This window comes from Limulus polyphemus, unplaced genomic scaffold (assembly GCF_000517525.1).
Source record: "Limulus polyphemus unplaced genomic scaffold, Limulus_polyphemus-2.1.2 Scaffold2171, whole genome shotgun sequence".
Taxonomy (NCBI): domain Eukaryota; kingdom Metazoa; phylum Arthropoda; class Merostomata; order Xiphosura; family Limulidae; genus Limulus; species Limulus polyphemus.
In genome coordinates this window covers 8,629-24,277 of record NW_013667781.1, presented here as the reverse complement: position 1 = coordinate 24,277, position 15,649 = coordinate 8,629, and the positions used below count along the sequence as shown (strand labels likewise).

Genomic DNA, 15,649 nt, shown 5'->3' with positions numbered 1-15,649 from the left:
CTTATTTCGTAATAAAGGCGTCTTTACTTATCCCATTTCTTCATGTATATGTTCACTTAAAAACTCAGAAAATTGTTATAACTTCTTTCTGAAAATTTTAAAATGCTAAAATATTGAAGCAACTGTAAAATTCCCTCAAAAATATCCAATTGCTTTAATTGGAGATCTGAACTAAGAACAAATCCATTGAAAGACCTCCTGATGTAACATCCATTATTTTAGAAGAATCCAATGAGGTCGGGAAAGATGATCTGCTATCAAATTCATAACCCCTGGCACATGACAAGACAAAAGATGGATGTTGTAGGAATGAGCCCAATAAAGAAGATCCAAAGCCCAAAAACAAAGATCTCGAGAATGAGTACTTCCCTGACAAGAAAGATATGATACCACTGTGGAGCTGTCCAAATGGATCAGGACAATTTTACCCTTGAATCATTGCTTGATGTACCACAAGAAGTTCGAGAATATTGATATGCAGGGTAGATTTGTAGTCTGTCCAAATACCCTGGAATTCCTGCCCCTGAAGAAAAGCACCCCATCCGTGAAGAGAAGGATTTCTGGATGAGGAGGTGATATTTAGACCCCGATAGTTGTGTTTTTCCAGTCTAGCCACCACTTGAGATCTGCAAAATTGTTCTCGAGCAAAGAGACTGTTTGATGTAAAGGATCAATATGCGTGAGCCACTAGTCACAAAGTGACCACTGAAGGGATCTCATATGGAACCAACCCAATGGCACAAGGGATTCTAGGGAAGCCCAAATCCCCAAAACAGACAGAACCATCCACGCAGTTGTAGAAGGTTATGTAAGCAAATGCCTGACAATCCCTTTCATATTGTGAAGTCTGAGGGGAGATGGTTGAGCCTGACTCAAATTGTGTTGATAAACACCCTTAGATGGACCAGATATTCAGTCGGTGAGAGAATGGATTTATCCAACCTGATAATGAAACCCACCCTTCTGGCTTCGGAAAGGAGAATCTGGGCATGTAGTTCAGCAACATGACGGGTTTGCCAATAGAAGCCAATTCTCAATATAGTGATGTGTGCAGAGACCCAGAAAATGGACATGCCACGCAAAAACCCATACTACTAGGCAGAAAACATATGGTGCTTAAGCAAGTCAAAACATCTGTAACATTGAACTTGGTCATTGAAAGACCTGGTGTGAAGTGCCATCGAAGTTGAAGAAAAGATTCCATGGTGAAACAAAGAGACTGTAGGAAGTGATTGAATCGAGACAGATCATTGATACAATGCCAATCTTCAGTTTTCTTGGGCACCAGAAATACATGAGAATAGAATCCTGGATGAATGGGATTGAACTTCTTGATGGCTTGTTTGTGGAACAACTCCTGAATGGCCTGGGAACGAAGGTCTGCATGTTTAAGGTCTAAAGGAGGAGAAAAGACAACCAGATGGGAGTACAATGGAGGGGGATAAGTAAACCCGAGGACTGATGATTAATGAATGCTAAATGTGGTAAAAGAGAAGTAACCATCCTCCCACAGGACCTGGTGAAGATGGGTAGTCACCGATGCTGATGGGGCGATCTCGACCTTTCCAAAGATCACTGAAAATACAAACAGAACTGATTCTGTGAACCAATACGATGAGGTATCGAAGGTGGGGGCCATGAGACGTGAATGGTCGATCCTCCAGAATTACTCATTGGAGTAGAAGAGAGGTGAGCAGCCAACAACAGTAAAGAAGACTACAAACGTGCCATATCAATTCAGGTTTCTAAAATTTCCGGCAAACAAGTAAGGCCAAAGAAAGGGCGCCTCCAGTAAATCACAAAGAGCAGTGGACAGCAAACAAAGCATCAGAACTCAATAAGTCCCAGCAACAGACCAACCATAATACCAATGCAAGGCAAACGAGCCACAATGGTAACCAGTAAGGGTCCCACTTTGTTGTCAAATTGATGAGGTGAGCATTGATATGCTCCAGACAAAAGGTGAAGGGAAGAGAAGTATCACAATACAGTAGTAAGAGTCAAACAAACTGTTAAGAGTGATAATAGGTTCTAACCTGGAACCCCATAGATCCAACCATTGAGTGTCCAAATATACTTCATCTTGACAATGATAAGCCAGGGCATGTTGTTCTGATAAATGAGGGGGGGGGGGAAGGCATAGTGATACCCTCTCATAATTGCTTTGCAAATCTCCCTGCAAGCATGGCAATATCAGGGAAGGAGGCAGAATTAAGTAATCCTCCCGAGATCTACCTGACAACAAGGCAGGAGTACACTCAAAAGCAACAGGGTTAATCCCCATATCTTCACAAACTCGCATAACTAACTGCAGAAAAGGGGCAGAAGGTGGCTGATCAAATGAGCCCTCAGTAGAGGCAGCCATAGTGAAAGAAGGAGCAGGAAACAAGAGTGTCTAATTTCTCCCCAGTATATTCAGGTTCATGATGAAAAGCCAACTCTGAACCACCCGGGGAGACACCCCCAGGCAAGAAGGACTCCATCTTGCCTCGATTCAGGTCACGGACAACCTCCACTGTTAATGTATTGTACATATACATCATGGTGACCAATATTACCTAGAACAACTCTTAACTAACACCGTTGACGTACTGTAGATGTAGATCATGGTGATCAATTACCTAGAACAGACATTAAAAACCCCAAACTTATGTTTCCAAGTCACTGACATTACTATGATCCATAACAAGTTTTAAACTGAAGTATTGCACACAACCTTGAATTTAGTACTGCAGTTAACAAAGCTTTAATAATTTGCCATTTTCAATCTGCAGTAAATGTTTGTCACTCTGCAAACAACAAACAATATTTCTTAGAAAGCATTGTTTGTTTACTAATTAATAACAGGTCTTGCAACAGAATGAGACTAATAACATTTTAATCACATTTCCCATTACTAGCACAATACAAATTTCCAGTAAGAAAAATTAACAAAAAATTACAGATGCTTTGATTAAAAATATTACCATCATTTTTGTACTGCAATCACACATATTACAAACCATGCCTAACTAGCTTATTTGACATCTTGAAAATTATTCTTTTGTTATTGCAAAACAGACTTTATCTAATAGAAAGTTTTTATGTGGAGAATGTACCAAACATTTACTCACTGTTGCATACAGGTGCTTCATTACTCCATTCTCCATTAGGCAAACAGTAGATTGTGGAAATTCCTTCAAGTTCATAACCCATATTACAGAAGTACGTTACATTTGCTGGAAACTCATACACTGAACCTTTTTTATAACCATTCTTGATATCAGTTGGTGCTCCACATTGATCTTAAAAAAAAGTAAGTTTAATATTTATAGGTGACATCCTGATGTTATTCCATAATAGACTTTTAAAGGAAAACTTTAAACTTAAAGGAAAGCATAAAAAGCTTTGTACATTTCTGTAAATATCTTCAACTTTACATCAGTGGTAAAAAGTACTGAAACTAACCAATTATAATTAAATAACCATGAATAGAAGAGTAAAAAAAATTACTTTAAAACAGTTTAATATATTAATGCAATGTTAGAATTAAGTAATATGGAATATGGAAACTTTCAGTATGGTGTATTTTGAAAGTCAGTAAAATTTTCATGTAAATAAAAGATATAAATTACAAACTTAAAATAAGAATCTACAAAACACACAACCAGCATTATCAGACATAATACCAAAACAAAAGAAAACCAGCATTATCAGACATAATAACAAAACAAAAGAAAACCAGCATTATCAGACATAATACCAAAACAAAAGAAAACTAGCATTATTAGACATAATAACAAAACACAAGAAAACCAGCATTATTAGACATAATAACAAAACACAAGAAAACCAGCATTATTAGACATAATAACAAAACACAAGAAAACCAGCATTATTAGACATAATACCAAAACACACAAGAAAACTAGCATTATTAGACATAATAACAAAACAAAAGAAAACCAGCATTATTAGACACAATAACAAAACACAAGAAAACCAGCATTATTAGACATAATACCAAAACACAAGAAAACCAGCATTTATTAGACATAATAACAAAACACAAGTAAATTAGCATTATCAGACATAATAGTTACTTGAGCTTTTCTTTGGTTATTGTTATCCCAATAAATGCTGAAAATGTCTGAGTCGTAATCTGATAAGTGAACAGAGCTTTTTCAGCACAAAAGTTGATAACTGTTAATACTGTTATTACAATCAGAACAGTAACTGTTACTACAAGCAGAACAGTGACAGTGTTTCTACAAGCAGAACAGTAACAGTGCTACTGCACAGGTATGTTGGCAAAAATTAATGTTGTATTGTGCATTCAACAAATTTCAAACTGAACATGCAACAATCTGAACTATTAGCCAATTGCAATAAGTTGTGACAAAATTTCAAAGATTAGTTACAACAAACACACAGTCATAAATCGAAAAGATAAAAATGTAAACTGTTTTGACATAAAACTTTTAAACTCACATGTTTTATAAGCCGTACTACCACTTAGCTAAGCTCAACATTTCTGAGGAAAGTGGACAAAGAAATGTACACATATTACATCATGTTGAGTAATTTCATGTATTTGTCTGTTATAATATTCAGTGTAAAGAACTGATCAAAATAACTGAATGAAACCAACTGCAAAACACGAACAGGATCCCCACAGTAATCAGTGGGATTGAACAGGACCCCCACAGGAATCAAGTGGAATTAATTGCAATATTAAAGATTTTTTTGTTTAAATTTTTTTTCATAACTCACTTGCTGTTAATGAATGAATTCATGGAGTTACAAACAATTTGGTGCATAAATTACAAAAATGGACTAGAGACCTCAATCTGTTTCATTTAAGTCAGCTTATAGTACAGAATAAAGATTAGTAAAGCTAAATGCGTAACATGCAGTTTCGTAAAGATTAATGTGTGGCATGCAGTTTAGTAAAGATTAATGTGTAACATGCTGATTAGTGAAGGTTAATGTGTAACATGCAGATTGGTGAAGATCAATGTGTAACATGCAGATTAATGAAGCTTAATGTGTAACATGTTGGTTAGTTAAGCTCAGTTTAGATTAATGAAGCTTATTGCACAGTAGATGAGTAAAATTTACACTGTAGCATGAAAAATTAGTGAAGTTCCCACTGTAGCAAATGTATAAATGCAGTTCACAACATACAAATTAAGTTTAATAGTGTAGCATGTAGCAACATATGTAGTTTATGGTCATTTGTCAAATATCAAATCCCTCCCATGCAAAGATGGCGCACAGGATTCAATAGTGAACTCTGGCTTAATTAACACAAGCAGATGAGAATGGTGACACACTCCCCTTGGACTGGTTGCTAGTCCATTGTACATTAACCCACTTATAAAAGCTGTTACCCATCATACAGTTGGGTAGAATGAAACAACAACATGATGTGAGCCAGCCACGAACTTACAACCAGCTAACTATAAGTTATTGGAAGAGCTCAGCCACAGTGAAAAAAGAAATTTTTAATTATTGATAAATGTAAGTTCCAATAAAACAAATGTATTTTCCTAAGATCCCATTGTCTTCACCTCAAGTTCAGTCAACCGGAAGGAGAATTCTCACCACCAATTAGTGAACAGGGCAGATGTGAGGAGAATGAAATACAGATACATCCCCCTCAAATCAAAAATACCAGAACCACCCCAAATGCAGTAATATCCTTGGCATAAAGACATTGAGGGGTAGCACAAGAGAAAAAAGAGGAGCAACGATCAAGTGCACCCACAGAATTGAGTGAAGGTGCAGAGATATGCTGAACATATGTGAGGGGTTATGTTGATTGGCTCAACTCTCAATGCAAAACTCAACCACTGGGATCCAACATCCATGTGGAGGTAGGATGAGGGATCCCAATCGAAGGGGTGAACTACATGTATGCTGGCATACTACATATGAGAGTACATCATGTCGATTGGTTCGGCTCTAAATCCAAAACTCAACAGCCAGGAACCAACATCTAGGTGTGGGTAGGATGAGGGATACCAATTACACTACATGTGTGAGAACATGATGTTGATGGGTTCAGCTCAAAATCCAAAACTCAACTGCCGGGAACTAACATTCATGCAAGGGTAGGATGAGGGATCCCAATCGTTTCTACATCAGCAGAACACCACTGCTCTAGTCTCAACTGAATAGAGGCATTATTGTTCGTATTGTATATCTCTTATTGAGGAGGATACCTACATGGTCCACTACCCCAGTGGCTGGGAACTGGAAAGTGGTAAGGATTCTCTTACTCTCCTGGAAGAAACAGGGGGAAAAATGTGGTGGAGTCTAGAGGAATGTTCACACCAGAGACAGGTGCAATGGGTGACCACAAAGCCCTATTTCGAAAAGCAGACCAAACCTGATTTATTCAATCTTAGGAATGGCAGGGATGGGCAACTACCTCCTTCTGCTTTACCCATGAAGTTCATGGGTGAGTACAGTCTGGAATGGGCATATTTATGAAGCAAATATACCTTGAGGAATAACCTAGAAGCAATCTTTCAGAACACCCCATCTCTAGTATACAGAAAAGTACAGAACAGTGTGTATTTAGTGGCAATGGAAATATGAAAATGAGATCAACATGGCCTTACAGTGCAGATTTGAGTACATATCTAACTGAATGAAGTATATCTGGCTAGGCACTAATCCCCATACAGCAGGATAAAGAACAAAACATGCCACAGGCCAATGAAAAAGATAAGGAATGAAAAACTAACCTAGTTTAGTTGCACCAAAGTCTGAAGAATGGCGACCGGTGGAAGATGATAACCTGATGAGGAAAAATCAGCAACATGATGCAGAAAGCGAGAGATGAAAATATGCAGAGTGGTCCACATGCCCGCTAGAAGAATTTCCTCCAATGGACAATGTAGATGAAACACCAGAGAAAAAGTGAGGTGCCTAATCTGATGGAAAGACACCTGAAATAATTGAGGGAAAAAATGAGACAAGGAAGAATAAGCCAATCAAAATAAAAGCTGAACCCAATTGGTAAGGGTGAAAGGAGAGAGATCACGAACAGAGGATAGTTGCTAAGGTATGAATAGATGGAACAGTTATGACAGAAGGAAACTGTATGGGTGATATAACAATGAAGAGCATGAATGGATCAGACCAGGAATAGAGGTGGGAAATGGAAGGAAGGGAAATTGGCGAGTAGGAGAAATTACCCTCCCAAGCTGCTAAAATCTTTGGAAGGAAAGATCGATCCGAGCAAAGGAGAAGATAAGAGGAATGATACAGAATACGTAAAACATCTATGGTAGACAAATCCAACTGACAATGTCCACAGGCCAAAAGGAGGAGGAAATACACTTTAAGGGATAAACAAAACATGGAACAAGAAGACAAATGTTCAAATGGAGGTAAAGTAAGGCACTAAAGCATCACATTGACATCTCAATCCAGAAGGGCTGTACACTGTGGAGGGTGACTAATCCGGAAAAAACGTAACAGGAGTGACAAGGTTTTTGGAGGCCAAAACTTTACAGTGCCATGAAAAATTAAAAATGTGGGATAAGGCTACCCAAGAGCCTGTGATCAAGGAGACCGAAGACCCCTGATCAAATAACCAAGTAAGGAAATCCATAATAATGGGAACAGTGGGATGAGAGGAGAGAACCCCTAGCCAAAAGACCAACGACAGAAGACATTCCACTTATGTTGATATACCTCCATGAAAGAAGGTCGATCTGAACGTGCCAACAAGGAAGCCACTTGCCATGATAAACTGGATTTTCTTGCTAAGGACCAGCTAAAAACCAGACAAGAAGAAGAAGGGCAGGAATGGCAGGATAAGCTACCTGGGACCAAGGTTGCCATAGAAGGGATGGAGTGCAGTGAAGAGGCAACAGTGGAGCAGATTGGATCTGGAGCAACCACAAAAACCATGGTTGGGCTGGCCAACAGAGGTAATCTGAAAGACCTAACAAAGAGTGGATGATAGAAATCACCATGGGAAGGATTTGGATAGCAGGATACACATAAAGGAATTTGTCTGCCCAATCCTGACTGAAGGCATCAACAGTCAGGGCAAGTGGATGAGGCACTGGACACCAAACTGAGGTAACTTGGTATTGACGAAAGTGGTAAATGCATTCAGGTGCAGTGTACCTACCTGAGTGCACAAATACTGGAAAACCTGAGGATCTAAAGGCCACTCCATCAGTTAAATTTTGTCTGAGCAGGATAGATGATCTGTGACCAGGTTGAAAGCATTCAGAACATGACATGGAAGTAGATGAATGCTGTGCATTTGGGCCCCAAAAAAGGAAATCCAACATTTGAGAACAAAGTGAATGAGAATGGGTGCCACCCTGGTGATTCATATATGCCACTAATGTAGAATTGTCTGTAGGGATCATAACCAGACGATTGTGGGCAAAAGGAAGTAAATGATCCAAAGCCTGATTGACAGCAAGTAGCTCCAAGATATTGATATGTAAGACCATTCTGTCATATACCATTGACAAGAAGCAACGTGTTGCTTGACCCTTGCCCTCTAGCTGTGAAGTGAAGCATCCATGGAAAGATGTAAATCTGGATGAGAGGGAAGAATCATATTCTCGTCAAAGTATGAGCCTTGTCCAACCACCAATGCAGATCATCTACAAGGGAAGGAGGATCCTGCTCAAGATTCCATGGATCGTGAAGAGTCCATTGAAGGGATCTTATATGAGCATGACCCATGGGGATAAGTGCCAACATAGAGGACCACATCTCCAAAAAAGACAGGATGACCTTGTGAGCAGTAAGGGTGTTGATGATGGAGTTGGGCCTGACTGAGATGAGTGTTGAACAAAAAACTCAAATGGATAAGATATCGGGTAGGAGCAAGGAAGGTTTACTCCAACTTAATCAACCAACCAACCCGAGCCACCTGCAAATGAAGCAGGAGAGTGTGTTGGGTAAACTTCAATTCGGAATGAACCAACAGAAGCTAATTGTCCATATAATGAGTGTGCATAAGTCTGGCAAAAGCCTTAACTACCTTATAAAAGACATACGGTGCTTTTGCAAGCATAAAATTAATAAACCACACCATGATGAACAAACCAAAGGTAGTGTCTCGACTGTCTTGACATGTGAATATGGAGATAAGCAATCTAGACATCGACCTTAATCATTCATAAACCCAGAGAGAATACCCACCTGAAAGTGAGAAACGAGGTAAAATAACGTAGCAGTGATTGAGGCATGACAGATCTATCACAGGCCCCATTCTCCAGCTTTCTAAGGGACAACAAACAGCCTGAAATAAAACCTCAGAGAAAGGTGAACTACAGGTTCGATGGCATGCTGAGAAAGATCTTGTACTGCCTCATACAGATGCTGACATTTAGTAGGATCCCAAGACAACTGAAAGGAAATAGGTATCTGAGACAACAGAGGAGTGGGGGAGGGAATGGATGACAAGTCCCTCTGATAAAACCTGAAGGACTTATAGATCCCTGCAAAATCTTGACATAAATGAACAAACCTGGATAAACGAGCTCCAACCAGACCAGAACCCACAGGGTAGTCACCGATACAGTTGGCAATGTGATGTGACACTCTCCACTGAAAAATACATGGAGATCCTGATGTGGAAGGAACAGGTAAGGGTTAGGACAGGGAACAGAAATAGGGAATTTTTGATGCTCCATGCAAGACAAACGATCAACCAATGAGGAGAGAGTTGATTGCTGTCTCACAGGTTCAACCCCGGGATTCCAAAGTTGCCAGAAGATCTCCAAGCACTGACTGATGGGGAAAATGGGCGAGGTGTAAGTCCTAATGACAGGGAGATGGCAAATAAACATGGGGCAAAACCGCAACTCTTCCCAAAAGATCCCAACAACAGAGAAAACGTGTGTAAAGAAAAAGCCAAAGTCGACAAATGTGCCAACAAGGATTAGGGCAAAAGTATCCCCCCAAAACCCTCAGAATCATGGTGGATTGTCCCAAAGAGGAGGTGGATGGTGGACAAGTACTGTAGGATAGACGTGAGGGTAAGATAAAGGTGAGAAAATTGGACATGGAATAAAAGAACAGGACAATAAAAAAAATGTACAAAATGGATTTCATCTGCCGTGAGTCCAAGAATGGAAAATCGGCCTGATGTTAGGCTAAAGCAAACTCGTCCAAAGCTCTCAGAGAGAAAGGCAGGCCTACACCTTCAAGGAAATGAAATACAAAATTCTCAACATGAATCATAATATCAGGAGAGGGTAGAAATACAAAATATTGAGAGGAAGGAGCATCATGTATTAAGTAAAGTAGAGGATTATAGGAAATTGGGGAAAGAGGTACAACAGACATACCTATGAAATCATGTTCAAGAAAGCCATATTAGGCCTAACGGAACCCACAGTAGAAACAAGGGAAGATACAGCAAATTCATGTGGAGGAAAAAGGCTGTCAAAATTTTCATCGTCCCGAACAGGTTTGACTTGTTCAGGAGGAAGTTGGGCAACATCAGGAGAAGAAGGCTGACTTAAATAACAATCAATCTCTCGACAAATAATTGCCGATAATTCGAAAGACAAGTTACCCCTACCTGAAGCCTGAGTAACTGTGCTGGTAGAAGGTGCAACCTCTGACATGGTAACACGTACTTCAGAATTCATAATGTTAACCAAACACAACTGTGTTGGTAAAGAATGACAAACATGGAAAATTAATTAAGTTTCAAAAATGAAATTATATCACAACTAAATAATATTACGGAAAGTAACAGGTTTTAAACTTGAAAGTAAACACTATGAAAATTCAAATTCAATTTTAAATAAAATAAAACATCTGAACACGAGCACTGCCAAATGTGTGGGGCATGTCTATTGGTAAAGGTTTCTTGCATGATAATTTGCATGTGTGAATCAGTTAAACCATGTGAACTGAGGGGTACGTAGGAGTGAAAGGCTTGCAGAATGCTAAAATAGCTATATGTGTGAACAGAAGTAAGTACCTGTCATAATTAATTACAAGGATTATTAAATTATTAATGTTATATGCAACATACAATGTGAGTCAAAAACTTACTATTACTATTCACCACAGTGATGAAAATGAATCCAGTGATTAGTGAGCAGAGAAACTTCCAATGGACCATCTTGTATTTCCAAATGAATACACTTTTCTTTCTTATCACTGAAATACAAAAATAGCACATTTAAAATCAACAAACACAGAGCAATATCTTTAAAAAACATTTTTTGACTAACAGTCTCAAAATTTAGATACAACTATTTGTAGGCTAATAAAGATTCAGTGTATTAACTGAATTATTTTACTTATTAATACTTACCTACATTAAAAAGAAAATAAAGCAAGCTCCTATTGAACACAGTTGTTTCAGTTGGAAGTAGGTTACTATGCTTTTATAAACAAAATATATATATATATTTATATATGGGAAAAAAAAACACAAAAAATGTGATGAAATATAGTAATAATTAAATGTTAACTTCAATTTTCTAATGTTTAAAGTGAAAGTCAAAAAGACTACCTTACTGGTTTGTCAGGTATTCTGAAAGTAAAGTTAATTCAAGCAAAGTAAACAAACAGTTTCGTGTTGAAATAAAAAAGAACCAGATGCTAATACAAATAATAAAACTAATTCTCATAGAAGTTAATCAAATAAAAATTACACTTCAACAACTTAATTTAGTTCACTCCAAAACATTTCTTGGTAAAACAACTGATATCTCAACAACTACTATGTATGATCCATCCTATCTCATCTGATGAACTTTGGTATTAGGCAAAAGACCTAATCTGCACTGGATATAGCAGGTGTAATGTGGTCTTCCTTATGTTATGACAGCGGAAGTCACGCGACTCTGGGAGCATGCGTGCTGGAGTTTCTAGAAGGATCTTGACTTATCAAGGAACCTCGCAAATGTCCGAGTGTTTGTCAGGCACCCTCTTTTTTTAGTACATAAGCCTGGTGAGAAAAACCAGCGCGAGGCCATAGATAGATAGGTATGTAGATAGATTGAAGATAGAGATAAATGAGTCAAGCAAACAATAAGCAAGTAAGTAAAGTGTGTGAATCACTGTCATTTATAGCATGTGTTATAAAGGTTGTTAAGTTTAAAGTGACCATGTAAATTCTGTGTATTACAAAGTTGTGTTGAAAAAGAATAAACTAGTTTTAATTAAGAAAGGATTTATATCACTGAAGTTCCTCGGAAAGAATTTATACCGGAAATTAACAAGCAAGCAGATATGCAACAAATTGGTGTCAGAAGTGGGATAGAGAAAAAAAATATGGAAATGAGAAGTGGCAAATCATACTACGACTTAGCAGATTTGATGGAAGCAATACAAGAACAGTAAAAGAAACAAGAAGAACGAGAAAAGAGACAACAGCAGTGGCAAGAAAACCTGCAACAGTGGCAGCTCGAACAGCAAAATAAACAAGAGAGATTACAGCAGTTGTTGGAGGAGAAAGAAAATAAACAAGAAGAAAATCTACAACAGTTGAGAGAAAACCAGCATACACAAATGGAAAAGATTAGTAAATGTCAAAGTGAATTAAATACATTAAAGGACGATTTACTGTCCTTTACACAGGGAGGATACATTAGCCATGGCCCAAATCAGCCCCAGACAACTGGAAGCACCTTCCAGACCCTGCAGTTAAACACTAATGGAGACATCTTCAGTCTTGCCAAAAGTCACATTCCAGACATGAGTGTCAGCAATAGGGGTGATCTAGTACGAAGAAAGCCACAGGAAATCGATGGGAAGGCACCATGGGAAGCATATAGAGCACAATTTGAGATCCTGGCAGAAATGAATGGATGGACAGAGGAGCAGAAAGCAGTGTACCCGGCAATGAGCCTGAAGGGACAACCACTAGAAATACTTGGACAGTTCTCAGCAGACAACAGGCTCAACTATACAGCACTGGTAGCTAAAGGGGAGAGCCTGCAAGAGCTGGCACAGGATTTGGAAAATATGGCACGCAAGGCCTACACAACTGCACCACCCAATGTCCTCAAGCGGTTGCTGAGGGATCAGTTTGTAGATGCCTTTGACAGTCCACAACTGAAGATACAAGTAAAGCAAGCACACCCCTGTACTATACAAGATGCAATGGCAAGTGCACTTGAATTTGAATCCTATGTTAAGTCCAGCACAGAGGTACCATGGTTGGTACAGTCATCAGGATTCAGAGCAGCTTTCACAGAAGTTTGAGGGACTTCACTGGCACTGTAACAAACCGGGGCACAAGGGAGCTCAATGCCAGGAACTTCAACACAGGGAAGATGCCATGGCAGGAAAGGCTGCTACCCAGAAAGGTTGTTGGAACTGTGGAGAGCAAGGACATATGAAGAGACAGTGTAAGAAGAATACTACCAATATGTCAGCTTCGGAAAACCAGTAATGGTTGGTGTTGAGTGACGCCCACCAACCCCGATTGTGAAAGTCCCAACAGCTAAGTGTAAAATGGCAAGCACATATGTGTCAGGAAAGCTGGACTACTTACTACCGAGGAAGTGTGTAGTTAATTTGGATAAAATGACGTTTGGGAACAACAAAGGCCAAATTCTGGTAAGTGTTGCTGCTTTTGTTGATTTGCATGTCACAGCACTTAAGTCAATGACAATATCCCCTATGTCGGAGAAGATAATTTGGGGTAGAATAAAAGAACATCCCTAAGGAAGCCCGATGCTTGTGGAAGCAGTGGAAGACCCATCCAGGCCAGCAGACGTGAAGATTGGAAGGTCACTTGTGCCAGGTCATCAAGTAGTACCCATAACAGTGGCTAATTTCTCTAAATGTGAGCAGATACTTAAGGAAGGGGCATTGTTGGGTGTGTGACAGGAGGTAGAGCTAGTCAATGTTAAGACAAGAAATACAACCATAAAGAAAGGACATCCTCTCCCAAAACATTTAACTGAACTCTATGAGAAGAACATAGTCCATTTGTCATTATCACAGGCTCTTCAGGTTAGAGAACTCTTGGCAAAGTATGCAGACGTTATTTCAAAAAGAGATCATGACCTCGGCTGCACAAACCTTGTGGAGCACAGAATAAACACAGGCAATCATCGTCCAATAAAGATCCTTCCAAGAAGAATAGCTCCGGCAAAGCAGCAAGAGATGGAGAAGGTCACGGATGGCCTAATTAAAGAAGAGATAGTCAAGAAAACAAATAGTTCCTGGTCAGCTCCCGTTGTGTTAGTCCAGAAGAAGGATGGGACCCAACATTGCTGTGTGGACTTCAGGGCTCTTAACAGTATAACTGAAAAAGACCCACTGCCAAGAACTGATGATACTCTTGATGCCCTAAGTGGATCCCAGTGGTTTTCAACTCTGGACTTAAAGTCGAGTTTCCATCAAGTGAAAATGGCTGAAGCAGATAAACCTAAAACTGCATTCAGTTATGGCCAAGGTTTCTGGCAATACTGTGTGATACCATTCGGGATTAGCAATGCTCCAGCAACATTTTAGAGGCTGATAGAAAGAGTATTGGAAAGCCCTACAATGGAGGATAGCCCTAGTGTACCTGGATGATGTAATTGTATATGCAACAACATTTGATGAGGAAATGTCCTGGCTAGAGGAAGTATTCAAGTGGTTGAAAGCAGCAAACCTCAAACTCCATCCCAAGAAATGCCACTTGTTCCAGAAAGAGGTGCTTTACTTGGGTCACATTGTAAGTGAGCATGGTGTGTTTGAACTGATCCTGACAAGGTGGAAGCAGTGTGTGATTGGCCAACACCAGACAATGTGGGAGAGTTAAGAAGTTTCTTGGGAATCTGTACCTATTACCAGAAGTTTGTGAAGGACATTGCAACTATAGCTGCTCCACTACATGATTTCACCAAAAAAGGCCAGAAGGTTGAATGGACAGTGTCTTGTCAGCATGCTTTCAAAACATTGAAAGAAAAATTGGCCTCAGCTCCACTTTTGAAGCTTCCAAATCCCTCACTGCCATGTATACTGGATTGTGATGCTAGTGATGTCAGAATTGGAGGAGTGTTGTCTCAGAAAGTGGATGGAATAAATATGTGGTGGCATACTTCAGTAGGGTCCTGAGTAGACCAGAGAGGAACTACTGTGTAACACGGAGGGGACTCCCTTGCTCTAGTAAAGAGTGACATATTTCCATCCTTATCTCTATGGCACCAGCTTTACTATCAGGACAGACCATGCTGCATTAGTCTGGTTAAGATCATTAAAAACCTAGAGGGACAACTGGCACGTTGGATCGGAAAGATATACCAGTATAACTATAATATTGAATGTAGTGAAGGAAAATCTCATGGAAATTCCGATGGACTGAGCCGAAGACTCTACAAAAATGACTGCAGAAATTGTTGCAAAAGAGAGGTTGAACTAACCAGGTGCCATCAAAGTGACTGAAGGAGTTGATGATGGTGAAGTGGAACCAGGTATAGATATTAAAGCAGAGTAGGAGAATGACCAAGACTTGAAGCCAATAATTGATTTCCTACAAGTAAGTGTTTTGCACCCTGCTTGGGAGAAGTTGTCTAGCTTAAGCCCTGTGACAAAGAACTATTGGGAACAATGGGACCAGTTGAAGCTTGAAGATGGTATTATTCTCTGGAGATAGGAAAGTGATGACTTGGCAAACAGTTATACCGAGAAAGTTATGGAAAGTTGTGCTGCGTCAACA

The 15,649-nt window shown here is 39.3% G+C and overlaps 1 protein-coding gene across 1 annotated transcript in view; it reads right to left on the bottom strand.

Annotated features, from left to right (window-relative positions):
* Nucleotides 1-11,152, bottom strand: part of LOC106466157 (protein lev-9-like) — a 32,274-nt gene extending 21,122 nt beyond the window's left edge. The window contains exons 1-2 of the mRNA XM_022394115.1: nt 11,038-11,152; nt 3,114-3,284 (exon numbers count right to left, since the gene is read on the bottom strand). Coding sequence (XP_022249823.1) covers nt 3,114-3,284; nt 11,038-11,107 — 241 coding nt within the window. The 5' untranslated portion in view covers nt 11,108-11,152. The remainder of the gene's footprint in view (nt 1-3,113; nt 3,285-11,037) is intronic.
* Between the last annotated feature and the right edge of the window lie 4,497 nt (nt 11,153-15,649).